An 11,720-nucleotide genomic window follows, 5' to 3' on the forward strand; every position below is an offset into this window, starting at 1 on the left:
GACTTCATAGTGTAATTTTACTGACTTTATAGCGTTTAGCTATAGTATATAAGTAGTTTAGATTAAATGAATATATATTGAAGTGTTATTTTTAATTGTGACGTCATAAAGTACTCATGCGAGTTGCAACCTCTTCAACTTACGTTCCCTAACTGGCAACAGCGTCACACGTGCAATATTTATAAAATTTCGCCAGCCATAAGATGAGGCCGAAAAAGAAACTAGGTATGATTAGGTTGTGAATAAATTGTATTTAAATTAAAATTTAATTAATCCTAATGCCGTCACAGCTGTGGGTCTTACCCGCGAGGAGCGACAAGTGCTTGTCATCGGCGAAATCATACAGGAACTGCTGAAGGCACACGAAAGTAAAAAGGATGTTAATTTGAATCGCATGAAGTCGCTGATATCGTCCAAATATGGACTAGATAGCTCACCACGTTTGGTAGACATTATAGCAGCAGTACCGCACGATGCAAAGAAAATACTTCTACCCAAACTACGCGCCAAGCCAATACGAACTGCAAGCGGAGTAAGTAAAGATTGATTGTGCTAAGTGTTTTATTTATAGTATACACTTTTAGATTGCCGTGGTTGCTGTCATGTGTAAGCCGCATCGTTGTCCGCACATCAATTTCACGGGCAACATTTGCGTCTATTGCCCCGGCGGTCCAGACAGTGATTTCGAATACTCCACACAATCGTATACGGGCTACGAGCCCACGTCGATGCGTGCCATACGCGCACGGTACGATCCTTTTCTACAAACCCGTCATCGAGTTGAGCAACTGAAACAGCTAGGCCATTCGGTTGACAAAGTGGAGTTTATTGTTATGGGCGGCACTTTCATGGCCCTGTCGGAGGAATATCGTGATTATTTTATACGCAATTTACACGATGCCCTCTCCGGCCACAGCAGCGCAAATGTAGCAGAAGCTGTACGGTATTCCGAGAAATCAAGAACAAAATGCATAGGCATTACAATTGAAACACGACCGGATTATTGCCTCAAGCGTCACATCACAGATATGCTGAATTATGGCTGCACACGTTTGGAGATCGGTGTGCAGTCAGTCTATGAGGATGTGGCCAGAGACACGAATCGTGGCCATACGGTGGCCGCGGTATGTGAAACCTTTAAGATGGGCAAAGATGCAGGCTATAAGATTGTCACACATATGATGCCCGATTTGCCAAATGTTGACTTTGAGCGCGACATCGAACAGTTTATTGAATACTTTGAGAATCCCGCTTTTCGCTCAGATGGCCTGAAGATCTACCCCACTCTGGTCATACGCGGCACTGGCCTCTATGAGCTTTGGAAGACTGGTCGCTACAAGTCATATCCACCGTCCATGCTGGTTGACTTGGTGGCCAAAATCTTGGCCTTGGTGCCGCCCTGGACGCGTGTCTACCGAGTTCAACGTGATATACCCATGCCTTTAGTTAGGTAAGATCTAAATTCTAATTGAATTGAAATTTCCTTTCATCTCCTTTCCAATCCCATTCTCTTCCATCTACAGTTCTGGCGTTGAGCATGGTAATCTGCGTGAACTGGCGCTGGCTCGCATGAAGGATTTGGGCACCGTTTGTCGGGATGTGCGTACCCGTGAGGTTGGCATTCAAGAGATCCACAATAAAGTGCGTCCATACGAAATTGAGTTGATACGTCGCGATTACGTTGCGAATGGCGGCTGGGAGACCTTCTTATCGTACGAGGATTCCGAGCAAGATATACTTGTTGGTCTGCTACGCCTGCGCAAATGCTCCTCGGAGACTTTCAGACCAGAACTGCAGGGCAATTGCTCCATTGTGCGCGAGCTGCATGTCTATGGCTCGGTGGTGCCTGTCAGCTCTCGAGATCCAACCAAGTTCCAGCATCAAGGCTTTGGCACTCTGCTTATGGAGGAGGCGCAGCGCATCGCTGTCGAGGAGCATGAGAGCACTAAGATTGCAGTTATCTCAGGTGTTGGAACTCGCAACTACTACCGAAAACTCGGCTATACATTGGAGGGCCCCTACATGGTGAAGGATCTGACTCAATATCGAAAAGAATTCGAAGCGCTAAATTCGACGGGTTGGTAGATCCAAACCTATTTCTTATGAATATGAGTTTAATATACATATAAGCTTAAAGTGAAACAATTGCTTTGTAAAATTATTGTTTGTCAAATATATATTATATATACATACATATAATACATAAAGAATTATTTGAGGTCTTTAACTGTGGAGGGCATAATATCGAATGAAGTATTAAAATTGATGGAATTTATGATATGTTAAAACTATTATAAAAAATAAATGCCTAATTTGTACATTGTTTAAATTTATATATGTTTTATAAATAGATGATTGTTTTTCTGTGGAAGCTTTATAAAATAGGTGTTAGTCTAAATATTTAAACCAAAATACAAATAAGTTATAAAAACAAATGAAATACATTTAATATGATAGTCAAGAATCCATGGGTAGTAAACGAAATCAGATTATGGTTACATTTATCAAGAAAGATATTATCATTAAGATAATAAATATTTGGATGCCATGATACATAGCTTATAGATTAGTTGAAAACACTTTAAAATACTTGGGTAAAAGAGAGCTTACAACGAATTATACGATATCATATATCTTATGCTTAATTGTGCACCAGTTGAGTGTAAAACTATTTTTTGGGCAGTGCCTCCTCGTCCGTGGGATCACAGTCGGCACAGTGCCATGAGTATCCGCGAATTTTAGGCGATTTCTTTAGTGGCGGCTCGAGGCAGGCGAAATGATAGTGTTTATGGCATTCATCACAAGTCACAACCTGATTGGCTTTAGCCGCTTGCTGGCAGATGCAGCAATTGATCTCAATATTGGCCTTAGGAGTGGATACACGTGGTCTGCCCACGCGCTGTTTGCGTGGCGTCGACTTCCGTGGACTGACCTTGCGCTGTGGTGAGGGCGTCTCTGGAGCCAACTTCGGCTCTTTAGCGGCTTTTTGTGGCGCCATTACGGTAGGCGTCACGACGACAGGCGCAGGTGGCTGCTCTGGTTGGATGACATCCTCAACTGTTTCCACAGAGGTGGGACGTGATGCCTCGTCCACAGAGCGCACCGCATTGGCGGGCACGTAAAAGCTGCGCGACTCGGGCGCATCTTCGCCGGGCAAGCGCAACGTTTTAAATATGATCTTAATGGGTCGCCCGGAGTTGGCATTATCGGGCGTACTCTCATCGGCATGAGCGCGCTTTTTACGCTTCCGTTTGTGCTCCTTGCTGAAAGACTTCTCGGTATCCGATGACAAGTTGTGCTTGTTTTTATGCTTATCCTTGCGCTTGCCCTTGCGCGATGATTGCTTGCCACTGGAATCATCAATGGAGTCCTCGCAGCCAGACAGATGGGAAATATTTGCAGCTTGGGGAATCGTAAGGTCTATGTGAGCGACCGTTTGAGCTGCAAGGGAAGAATATTATTAAAATGGATTACAATGGGTTACAAATATAGATTCTTACCATTCACAGGGGTCTTTCTTGGCGACTGCATCCTAGAGCGCTTTGGCGACTTGCTGTAATCATCGCCAGTGTCAATGGTTGCAGGCATGGTTTTGTTATGAGCTCTTTTATAATGCTGAGGCGTCTCTTTGGGCACATCGTCTAGTGAGTAACGATCCACATAGACTAAATGCCCGTCCTTGTTAAAGCGCGTGCGCGATTTACGCGGCCCTGGGGAGATTTCAGTCACCGCATCGGATACGTCTGATTTGTCACAACACTCGGAGCATTGCCAGCCATACTGCTTGGATTTCTTGGGTGGGCGCGTCAGCGGTGGATTCAAGCAGCCCAAATGATAGTGCAGATTGCAAGTGTCGCACTTCACAAGCAAATGCTGGTCATTATTGCGCTTGCAGATGCCACAGCTAACGGCGGGCGCAATGGTGGATGCCTTACTATGCGATTGCTGAGTACTCAGCATGCGGGAGTTGTCCAGCTTATTGCCCAAGTGGGCAAGGGGAAAACCAACGCCCATTTTCAGAGCTGCCGCTGTGGGCACAGAAATGGGCCGTTGTGGCGGTGTCGCCACCTTGGGCGGCTGTTCCGGCAACGGGCGTGCAATGCGCTCTACGGGTGGTAAACTCAGAGCGGGACAAAGCTGCGATAAGCTGCTATGCAGCGACTTGATGGACGCGACTAAAGCATCACGCGTAGCCTTCACTTGCTTGCGCTCCTCCAAGGCATTGTCATACTTGGCACGCAGCACATCCTGCGCCTGACTCAAAGCGGCATTATGCTGCACGAGCTCCTGCTGCTGTTGCCTAAATTCCGCCATGCGAACAATCCGATCCATATAGTAAGCCGTGAACTCAACACTAAATGCTGGAGCTATATGCCATTTTTTGCGTATGTCCTGGAGTGCTTGTATGTTCGCCTCACGCTGCTCCAAGTGCTGCACATCAACGGCCATGAACTCTGCCTTGGCCAGCAGACGACGGCAGGCCGAAGCCGAGCTAGTTAGCAGACGTGACATCTTTTGCGTGGGAACCCATGGTGTTGGCTTCATTTGCTTGTGTTGCGCATATTTTTGCTGTATCTTCAATAGCTTCCGTTGAATGCGCGCCTGTGCTGGATTTGGATTAGCTTCGATTAACGGTCGATTGGCTTCGATCAGAGCTCGTTGCTTGGCCTGCTGCAGCATATTGAGGCGCAGAGTGTGGTAATTGCGACGACGTTTCTTGATCATCTCCTTCTCCGAGTGCACCTTGCAGTGGGCGTAAAATGGATCCGCCGCGTCATCGTCGTGATGGGCCTCGATCAGATAACCGGCGGACTGCGCGCATGTGACATGGAAATACGTTTTACACATGCCCGCATCGCAGCCGATGCAAACGCCGGTGCGTGCGAAGAGCGCATTGTCGCACAGCGAGCACAGTTTGGCGCCCCATTTGCTGTACTGCATCTCAAAAAGCGTCACCGAGCTGAGCTGTTCCACCTCACCGAAAGCTACGCCCGGTACATATAAAGCACATATCAAATGCACCCATTTGCCCACATCTGTTTCCTTGTAAATGCCGCCCTTGTTGGGGCACAGCTCACAATCCGGCTCCGTGACGCCGGCTCGGCAAGCCTCGCAGAACCAGGGCTCGGTGGAGCAGGTGGAATTCGTGCTGGAGATACTCACATTGTCGCTAACGCCGTAGCAGCCTTCGTGCACACAGACACCACACGAATCACATTCCACAATTTCGTTGACATCGTCACTGCGTTCCCCCAGACACACGCAGCACATACGCTTTGGCGGGGCCACTGGCTCCGTATTGAAGCCATTTATACGAGGCACCGGCACTAGAGCGAGCTGTGCGGGTGCATCAGCTGCCGGTTGTGTTGATGCGTCCTGCTGTGCATTGTTGTTGCTCTCAGCTAGCAGCTGGCGCAATTGTAGCGTGGAATCATCGCTGTCATCGCCAGAATTACCATCTGCATCGCTGTCGCTGTTATCGCTGTTGCTGCTGGCGTCGCTGCTGTCGCCATCGCCGTCGCTTTCGTCCTTTGAGCCATCCGAGCAATTGTCTATGTCTGGCAAAAAATCACTGTCTGATGAACTTTCACCCAAATCAAAATCGAGCAATAATTGTGTTGTCATTTTTTGCTGGCGTACGCGTTTAAACGGCGCCATTGAAATAAAATTGCTCTTTTTGTCACGAAATGCAAGAAAAATCGTGCAACCTAATAGAGCTGAAAGTCTGTCGATAAATATTATCGTAAGCAAACTATCGATACAAAGACATCTCAATTTTGAGCATTTGCCGACGATTTATTTTGTGCTGCCAGCTAATCCAGCTACCGGTAAATCTAGCTTTTCTATCAAATATAAACACTAAGCAAATAACATTTAAGCTGTTTCTCTTAAAAAAGATTATGATTATTTTATTTTACAAGATAATAAGCAAATAAAAAACCATATGAAAGTTGTAGAGTACCTACACTCAAATGCGCTGGCTTCAGTGCTGCCAGCTTAGTCGATTTTATTATGTTAACTCTAATATTATATGATTGATGATCATGTAGTTACACTTATCAAATGTACAATATGATATATTTGAACTTGATCTCTAAAAGACCTCTAATTGCTCAATGGGCAACCATTTGGAGCTCTCCAAAGCATCATAGAGATGACGATCTGAATCGATAGTCTCTCTATTGAGTTTATCCACATCTAGCACAAACTTATGATCCTCCAGTCCATAATCATCTTCAACGGCGGGAACGCCGTTAGTTGCGGTAGTCTGCTGTTGTTGCTGCTGTTGCTCATATTGGGCGCTGCGCTGTGCGCTCCACGCCTCGGCATGCTGAGCAAGTGTCTGCGGATTTGAGTGGGATTGCGACATCGCTTGCTGATAGTAGGCGGCAGCATCGGTTATTGAGGGCGCAGCGCCTTGTTCGTAATAGCCCTGCCAGGCATTGTAGCCCTGCCAATAGGTGCTGGTCGGGTCGTAATATTGCGAATAATCAGCGCCGCTTGCACTCGTTGACGATGTAGACGCAGTGCTGGAACCGCCATAGCCATAAGTGCTGCTGCCGTTGCCCAGTGCAGCGTTTAGCTCAGCCTTGGGCTTGGGTACTGCATTGCAGATCTTTATCGGCTTGGTGCCTAAGCCAACATAGCCATTCATATCGTATAGTGCCGACTTTTGCTCGTCCTCGATGCCAAATCGCACAAAGCCGTAGCCTTTGGAGAATCCCAGACTGTCCAGGATCACTTTGGCCGTCTTTATTGATGTGTATTTGCTGGAGAAGACCTTGTACAACGAGTAGTCATCCACGTCCGAGCTAAGATCACCTACCCAAACACTGAATTCTCGCTCATTACCAGGTAATTTATATGAATTACTCGCCGAGTTCAATCTAAATCGTACAATGGGATTTGTGCCAGGTATGGGTTTTCCATTCAACTTGTGCATGGCGTCCAGGGCATGATCGTCCGATATGAAATTGACAAAACAATAGCCCGCTGGCTCGCCTGTGTATTTATTACGCATCAGACGCACAGTTGTTGGATCTTCGCCCATTTTGCGAAATGCGGCAATTATGAAATTTTCCGTCATATACGGTTCCAGCTGCAAAACAATGCAAATATTGTGTGCAATTCTTTTATGCTTTTTATTTGCTACCTACACTGCCCATCCATAGTTGACAATGCACGGACGTCATTTTGTCGGTAAAATTTTTAATATTGCGCAGATATTAACAATAAATTGACAGAAAACACACGCGTAAACAAAGTTTATAATAAATTGACTATCAGCAGTGCTGTATCGAATTTATCGATAGCGGAGCTGCCACCTTGGTGACTATTCATAGAAATTTTGAGCACAGCAACCAAATACAAGTATCTGGCAGCACTCTCTACAGTTCATATTTAAGTTCTGACGGCTTATCAAATCCAACCGATATGCGTACAAGTTCTGTAATTTTCGCCCAATTTACGGCCAAGTTAAAGGAATTGCGTATAATATTAGATCCAACATGCAAAGCCTCTAAGGGAGCCAGGTTGTTGAGCAATTGTATTTCTCAATTATATAATTTAATATAGAACAAGTATTCCCATAGGAAATTCGTACAGCAATTTTATCCGAGTTTGAAAAAGAATAATCCAAACCTGACTATTTTGGTAAGAGAGTGCGCCGGCGTGAAGCCAAAATTGTGTGCTCGCTTTGGTAAGGTGCCATATCTAGAGTGTTTCGGTTCCATATTATTATTTATCATATAATTTTCATTTCAGAAAAAGGCAAGGAAATTTCCATCCCGATAGCCAATCAGACTATTCCAGATATTCAGAAAACTTTGGAAGCGGTTGGTCGATGAAATGGATTAAAGCTTTCAATGTGTAGAATAATATAATGGCAGTTGTAGGAAAATCAAATTAGTAAATGGCAAACAACGATAAATTTGTATTTAGAATATGGAACAGGGACACTCAAAATTTAATTACTAAATGGCGGCAGTCCAAATTCTTCGGGCTTAAAGTCGTTTAGCGAACGCAGCACTTTTGTGGCATGGGCGCAACGTTCCGGGGAGAGTCGCTCATCGGGCACCATGACGACCTGCATTCCCGCGCTATTACCAGCTTCAACTCCGTTTGGCGAATCTTCAAACACCAAGCAATTGGCCGGCGCAGGTTTATCCGGGAAACGACTGGCGGCAACCAAAAATATATCGGGTGCCGGCTTGCCATTCTTCACCTCACTATCGGTGGAGCCGCAGACACGATGGTGGAAAAGGTTGAAGAGCTCACGATGATGTGTGGTCTTCAATTCGACCATTTCGGCGCCCGAGCTGGTGGCCAGAGCGAATGGCACTTTATTCGCGTGCAAATGACGCAAAAGGCGCTCAGCACCTGTAAAGGATTGGGATTACATTTTAGATTCGTTTGCTGTAGCATATCGGGTAGTGCAAATTTATAAATCAAGCATTTTTTTTCCTTGAGTAAGTACAATGCGAACATATAAAACTTTAATAAAGTCAGTTCGTCGGCTAAAATCTATTCATTTTCATGGAAACTGCAAATTCAAACTTGAGACAGAAACTACAATTAATTTATCACTTTTTGTTTTGGATGTTATTTCTCTTAGAAGAAGGTATGTTGAGTTGGTTGCCGCTCATCATTAAACATCCAAAACTATCGAACTATCCGACAATCGGTCCATGTATTTAAAAAATTCTTATTAGAACTTTATCAATCTATTCAGGGCAGGCGATAGCTAGTCAGGCATGCAGGACTAGAACAAAATTATGGTATTAGAAAAGAAAAACGAAAAAAAAAAAAAGCAGATGAGGGCGTACTGATTTAACATCTACTCTAAGAACAGCTGAGGAGCGGGCTAACCTTCGAGTAGGGGCACATTCCTCAACCGTTCGCCGCACAATTTGTGATAACGCTGCAGAAAATCATTCACTGTAATTGGTATTGCACACTCAGCGACAGCTATTTCGGCTGATCGTCGTTCCGTAGTACCCATTACTCTGAACCGTACAGCCTCTGGATATGGACGACCATATGCGCCCGCTATTTGTCGTGTGATCTCCTCGTAAATGCGTTCAGTGTCTGAAATAGGGCGAATGTGGAATTACAAATTAGTACCTGGCATTAATTGTGAATCGACCATGAGGGCGCGTGCATTGTCCGATTGTTGTTTGGCGTACTCTTCCCAAGTTAATGGCAGATCATACTCTTTAATCATAAACTCGGCCATCTGACGCGTCTGCAAACCCATTATCTGTTGCTTCACATCGAACGTGTAAGTCTTTCCATACGGATCGAGCACCATTTGAGCGGCCTTCGTGTAGAGAACCTCGGTGTCTGGTTAGAAGCATGTGTAAACTATGATATATCGATAGCTCTTAGATGCTTACCCAACAGCAATCCATCCATATCGAAGATGCAGTGCGTCACATTTCGCAATATCTTTTGAGCCATATTTCCACTTTCCTATTGCTCGTTATGTAACGTAGTAAATGTGCTTGATTTGCCACTAACAGTTAACAGACACCTGTAAACAAAAGATAGAACATTTAGAACAAACTTTCCGTTACCGGTTTTATTTTTGGGGCGATTTCCTTTGTTTTGCGTTCTATGAACAAATTTATTGTTTGCATTTTTCATTTTTAATTGCGTTAATTACGTCCTTCAGTCAAGGACAATCATAGTATATAGAAAGTGTTACAGGTAAATCGATCTACCTTGACCGACACGCAACGCTCTATCTATTATCTCTGCAGCGTCCAAAGTAAACACACCCGCTCAGCCAAACGAGACGCGAAAATCTGAAAGCACTTGCGAAACTTGCGTTCAATACGCGGAAGAGTAGCGACAAGGTTGCCAGACTATTTGGCTTATGGCAAATTAGAAATTTTCCGTGCTGCATACCCTGTAGGGTTTTAGGTTTATTATATAGAGAATATCTGTTTGTATTGAATGTGCATTTGACATATGTATAGAAAAATAGATTAAAATAATTCAATTTTACTTAAAAATGTATATGTATGTGAACATTTTTAACATAACATAAAATATTACAACATATATTTGCTATACTTTGACTGTTTATAGGGTATGTCAAAGTCGGAGCACTGGATAGAAAATGTCAACACTTGTTGCCAGTGTTTTATAACTGTTGACGCACGCAAAATATGCTTTAGAGCATGTAAGCGATAGCAATAAATTTAGATTGTTTATTCACATGTGAGGTTTCCCAGAAGCTTGGCAGTGCTGCCACATTTATATCGAACTAACCCTGACGTCACAAAAACCACTAAGCATGCAAACACAATAAATGTTTTTCTTTTTAAATTTATTAAAAAACAAATACATTTTTGATGGTCGAATGTATTACGTTCAGTTGCATTTAAAAGAGGAATATCTGCAAATAATAAGAGTAAATTAGTTAACAAAAATAGTTAAAGTTAAATAGATTGAGACCCACCTTAAACTTAGGCGCTCAGCAAGCAGACACCACCGGCCTTCTTGATTTTGTCCTCAGCCTTCTTGGAGAAGTATTTGGCCTTGACGATGACGGGACGAGCGGGCAAATGGCCACGGCCCAACAGCTTGTAGTAGCCCTAAAGAGAGAAAGAATTGGCACACATTAGAGAGTGAAAATCAATAAGGGCAAATATATAATCGACTGTGATTCTGATTTTTGTTTGTATCTGAAAGGCGTTATCTACACGGGGAGAGCAATTTGTACGGTTGCATTCAGTCCGCCCATCGCCTTGGGTGTCTCTTCATATTGAACAAAAATCAAGCAGATATTTTTCAAATTTTTATATTCGATATGGAACTTACAAATTGAATCAGATCGATAACTGGCGCCTTTGTGCTCTTCTCTTTCTCGAGCTCAGCAAACTTCTCGGGTCCGACCAGAGACCACAGTTTGTCCAAATTAATTTCGGGCCTGAACTTGTGCTGGCGACGCAGATGGAAGTTCCTCATGCCAACCTTGCCGAAATAACCAGGATGGTATTTGTCAAAGTTGATGCGGTGATGGTGCATGCCACCAGCGTTACCGCGACCTCCAGGATGCTTGCGGTGCTTGCCGATACGGCCATGACCGTGGCTGACATGACCACGAAGCTTCCTGGTCTTCTTCCTCTTGATATTCGACTAAAAACAAAGAGAAAAGAACAACTTCAATTATTTTCTGCAGTTACACGTGCATTCCAAGCGGCAAGTGAAGACGTTGGCCATCAATTAAACACATGGCAGAGGTTATGTTTGCACGCCATTGTCGAATTTTGGTCTTTTTGCTCACGTTTGGATAGCTGAAGCAAGCCTCATTTCACTTTATTGCCAAAGGCATAATTGCCATTTAACTTATATACATTTGCATTTGTTTTTGTATTTTACACATTGCTTTTAAGTTAAATTGAAATGCACAACTCATATCGACGTCCACTCACCATCTTCAGAGTTTTGGAAAGAAAGAAGTGAGTAAAGTTGGCTGCGCTTCAAGCTGTCATTGGAATAGTGCTAAACGTTCTTCAACACTGTTAGGGTTACCTTAATTACCTTTGCAAATGAATATTTAGAAAAGTTGGTTCAGAATTCAAAAGCAGGGTAAAAAAGTAAATAATACATTTTATAATTGTAATTTAAAAAACGGGCAGTAAGCCAGTACACATTGCAATTAATAAATTACTCATATCATTTTAAATATTTGCTATCGATTAATTGCCATT

General features: G+C 43.8%; 6 protein-coding genes across 7 annotated transcripts; 2 read left to right on the plus strand and 4 right to left on the minus strand.

The window, feature by feature from the left end:
- Positions 1 to 11: 11 nt before the first annotated feature.
- Positions 12 to 2,318, plus strand: Elp3 (elongator complex protein 3). Its single transcript, XM_030384604.2, has 4 exons — positions 12 to 225; positions 291 to 532; positions 585 to 1,450; positions 1,524 to 2,318. Exons 1-4 carry the CDS (start codon positions 204 to 206, stop codon positions 2,083 to 2,085), a joined length of 1,692 nt encoding a protein of 563 aa, XP_030240464.1. The 5' UTR covers positions 12 to 203; the 3' UTR covers positions 2,086 to 2,318.
- On the minus strand, positions 2,203 to 5,753 carry LOC108649632 (PHD finger protein 14). Its single transcript, XM_018098607.3, has 2 exons — positions 3,501 to 5,753; positions 2,203 to 3,441 (listed from the first exon to the last, which is right to left on the minus strand). Exons 1-2 carry the CDS (start codon positions 5,656 to 5,658, stop codon positions 2,669 to 2,671), a joined length of 2,931 nt encoding a protein of 976 aa, XP_017954096.2. The 5' UTR covers positions 5,659 to 5,753; the 3' UTR covers positions 2,203 to 2,668.
- A 273-nt stretch (positions 5,754 to 6,026) lies between these two features.
- Positions 6,027 to 7,217, minus strand: Secp43 (tRNA Selenocysteine associated protein). Its single transcript, XM_089258541.1, has 2 exons — positions 7,158 to 7,217; positions 6,027 to 7,099 (listed from the first exon to the last, which is right to left on the minus strand). Exons 1-2 carry the CDS (start codon positions 7,191 to 7,193, stop codon positions 6,095 to 6,097), a joined length of 1,041 nt encoding a protein of 346 aa, XP_089114667.1. The 5' UTR covers positions 7,194 to 7,217; the 3' UTR covers positions 6,027 to 6,094.
- Positions 7,218 to 7,264: 47 nt separating this feature from the next.
- On the plus strand, positions 7,265 to 7,950 carry ND-B8 (NADH dehydrogenase (ubiquinone) B8 subunit). The gene is made up of 3 exons (XM_030384616.2): positions 7,265 to 7,532; positions 7,593 to 7,699; positions 7,765 to 7,950. Exons 1-3 carry the CDS (start codon positions 7,435 to 7,437, stop codon positions 7,845 to 7,847), a joined length of 288 nt encoding a protein of 95 aa, XP_030240476.1. The 5' UTR covers positions 7,265 to 7,434; the 3' UTR covers positions 7,848 to 7,950.
- Gs1l (pseudouridine 5'-phosphatase-like Gs1l) lies at positions 7,910 to 9,921 on the minus strand. Of its 2 annotated transcripts, none has more exons than XM_030384608.2 (4): positions 9,723 to 9,921; positions 9,396 to 9,532; positions 8,869 to 9,087; positions 7,910 to 8,379 (listed from the first exon to the last, which is right to left on the minus strand). In XM_030384608.2, exons 2-4 carry the CDS (start codon positions 9,457 to 9,459, stop codon positions 7,967 to 7,969), a joined length of 696 nt encoding a protein of 231 aa, XP_030240468.1. In that variant the 5' UTR covers positions 9,460 to 9,532; positions 9,723 to 9,921; the 3' UTR covers positions 7,910 to 7,966. The 2 variants fall into 2 exon arrangements, with proteins under 2 accessions (XP_030240468.1, XP_030240467.1); XM_030384607.2 differs by lacking the exon at positions 8,869 to 9,087 and adding an exon at positions 9,124 to 9,342.
- A 395-nt stretch (positions 9,922 to 10,316) lies between these two features.
- On the minus strand, positions 10,317 to 11,585 carry RpL27A (ribosomal protein L27A). The gene is made up of 4 exons (XM_030384610.2): positions 11,442 to 11,585; positions 10,828 to 11,145; positions 10,466 to 10,601; positions 10,317 to 10,402 (listed from the first exon to the last, which is right to left on the minus strand). The coding sequence occupies exons 1-3, from the start codon at positions 11,442 to 11,444 to the stop codon at positions 10,473 to 10,475; spliced, it is 450 nt and encodes a 149-aa protein (XP_030240470.1). The 5' UTR covers positions 11,445 to 11,585; the 3' UTR covers positions 10,317 to 10,402; positions 10,466 to 10,472.
- Positions 11,586 to 11,720: the final 135 nt, after the last annotated feature.

The sequence above is a fragment of the Drosophila navojoa genome, chromosome 3 (assembly GCF_054131105.1).
Source record: "Drosophila navojoa isolate 15081-1374.11 chromosome 3, UAZ_NAV_1.0, whole genome shotgun sequence".
Classification (NCBI taxonomy): domain Eukaryota; kingdom Metazoa; phylum Arthropoda; class Insecta; order Diptera; family Drosophilidae; genus Drosophila; species Drosophila navojoa.

What these genes read in the sequence shown, in the direction of transcription:
- RpL27A (XM_030384610.2), bottom strand. An exon ending in TTATCGATCTGATTCAATTT is followed by an intron (nt 10,602 to 10,827) that starts GTAAGTTCCATA and finishes TTCTCTCTTTAG; the next exon opens with GGCTACTACAAGCTGTTGGG.
- ND-B8 (XM_030384616.2), top strand. Translation starts at nt 7,435, where the DNA reads ATGCGTACAAGTTCTGTAATTTTCGCCCAATTTACGGCCAAGTTAAAG. An exon ending in AAAGCCTCTAAGGGAGCCAG is followed by an intron (nt 7,533 to 7,592) that starts GTTGTTGAGCAA and finishes GTATTCCCATAG; the next exon opens with GAAATTCGTACAGCAATTTT. An exon ending in AAAATTGTGTGCTCGCTTTG is followed by an intron (nt 7,700 to 7,764) that starts GTAAGGTGCCAT and finishes TTTTCATTTCAG; the next exon opens with AAAAAGGCAAGGAAATTTCC.
- Elp3 (XM_030384604.2), top strand. Translation starts at nt 204, where the DNA reads ATGAGGCCGAAAAAGAAACTAG. An exon ending in CAATACGAACTGCAAGCGGA is followed by an intron (nt 533 to 584) that starts GTAAGTAAAGAT and finishes ATACACTTTTAG; the next exon opens with ATTGCCGTGGTTGCTGTCAT. An exon ending in ATACCCATGCCTTTAGTTAG is followed by an intron (nt 1,451 to 1,523) that starts GTAAGATCTAAA and finishes TTCCATCTACAG; the next exon opens with TTCTGGCGTTGAGCATGGTA.
- LOC108649632 (XM_018098607.3), bottom strand. Translation starts at nt 5,658, where the DNA reads ATGGCGCCGTTTAAACGCGTACGCCAGCAAAAAATGACAACACAATTA. An exon ending in AAGAAAGACCCCTGTGAATG is followed by an intron (nt 3,442 to 3,500) that starts GTAAGAATCTAT and finishes CTTCCCTTGCAG; the next exon opens with CTCAAACGGTCGCTCACATA.
- Secp43 (XM_089258541.1), bottom strand. Translation starts at nt 7,193, where the DNA reads ATGACGTCCGTGCATTGTCAACTATGGATGGGCAGT. An exon ending in GTCAACTATGGATGGGCAGT is followed by an intron (nt 7,100 to 7,157) that starts GTAGGTAGCAAA and finishes ATTGTTTTGCAG; the next exon opens with CTGGAACCGTATATGACGGA.
- Gs1l (XM_030384608.2), bottom strand. Translation starts at nt 9,459, where the DNA reads ATGGCTCAAAAGATATTGCGAAATGTGACGCACTGCATCTTCGATATG. An exon ending in TATGGATGGATTGCTGTTGG is followed by an intron (nt 9,088 to 9,395) that starts GTAAGCATCTAA and finishes GCCCTATTTCAG; the next exon opens with ACACTGAACGCATTTACGAG. An exon ending in GAATGTGCCCCTACTCGAAG is followed by an intron (nt 8,380 to 8,868) that starts GTTAGCCCGCTC and finishes AATCCTTTACAG; the next exon opens with GTGCTGAGCGCCTTTTGCGT.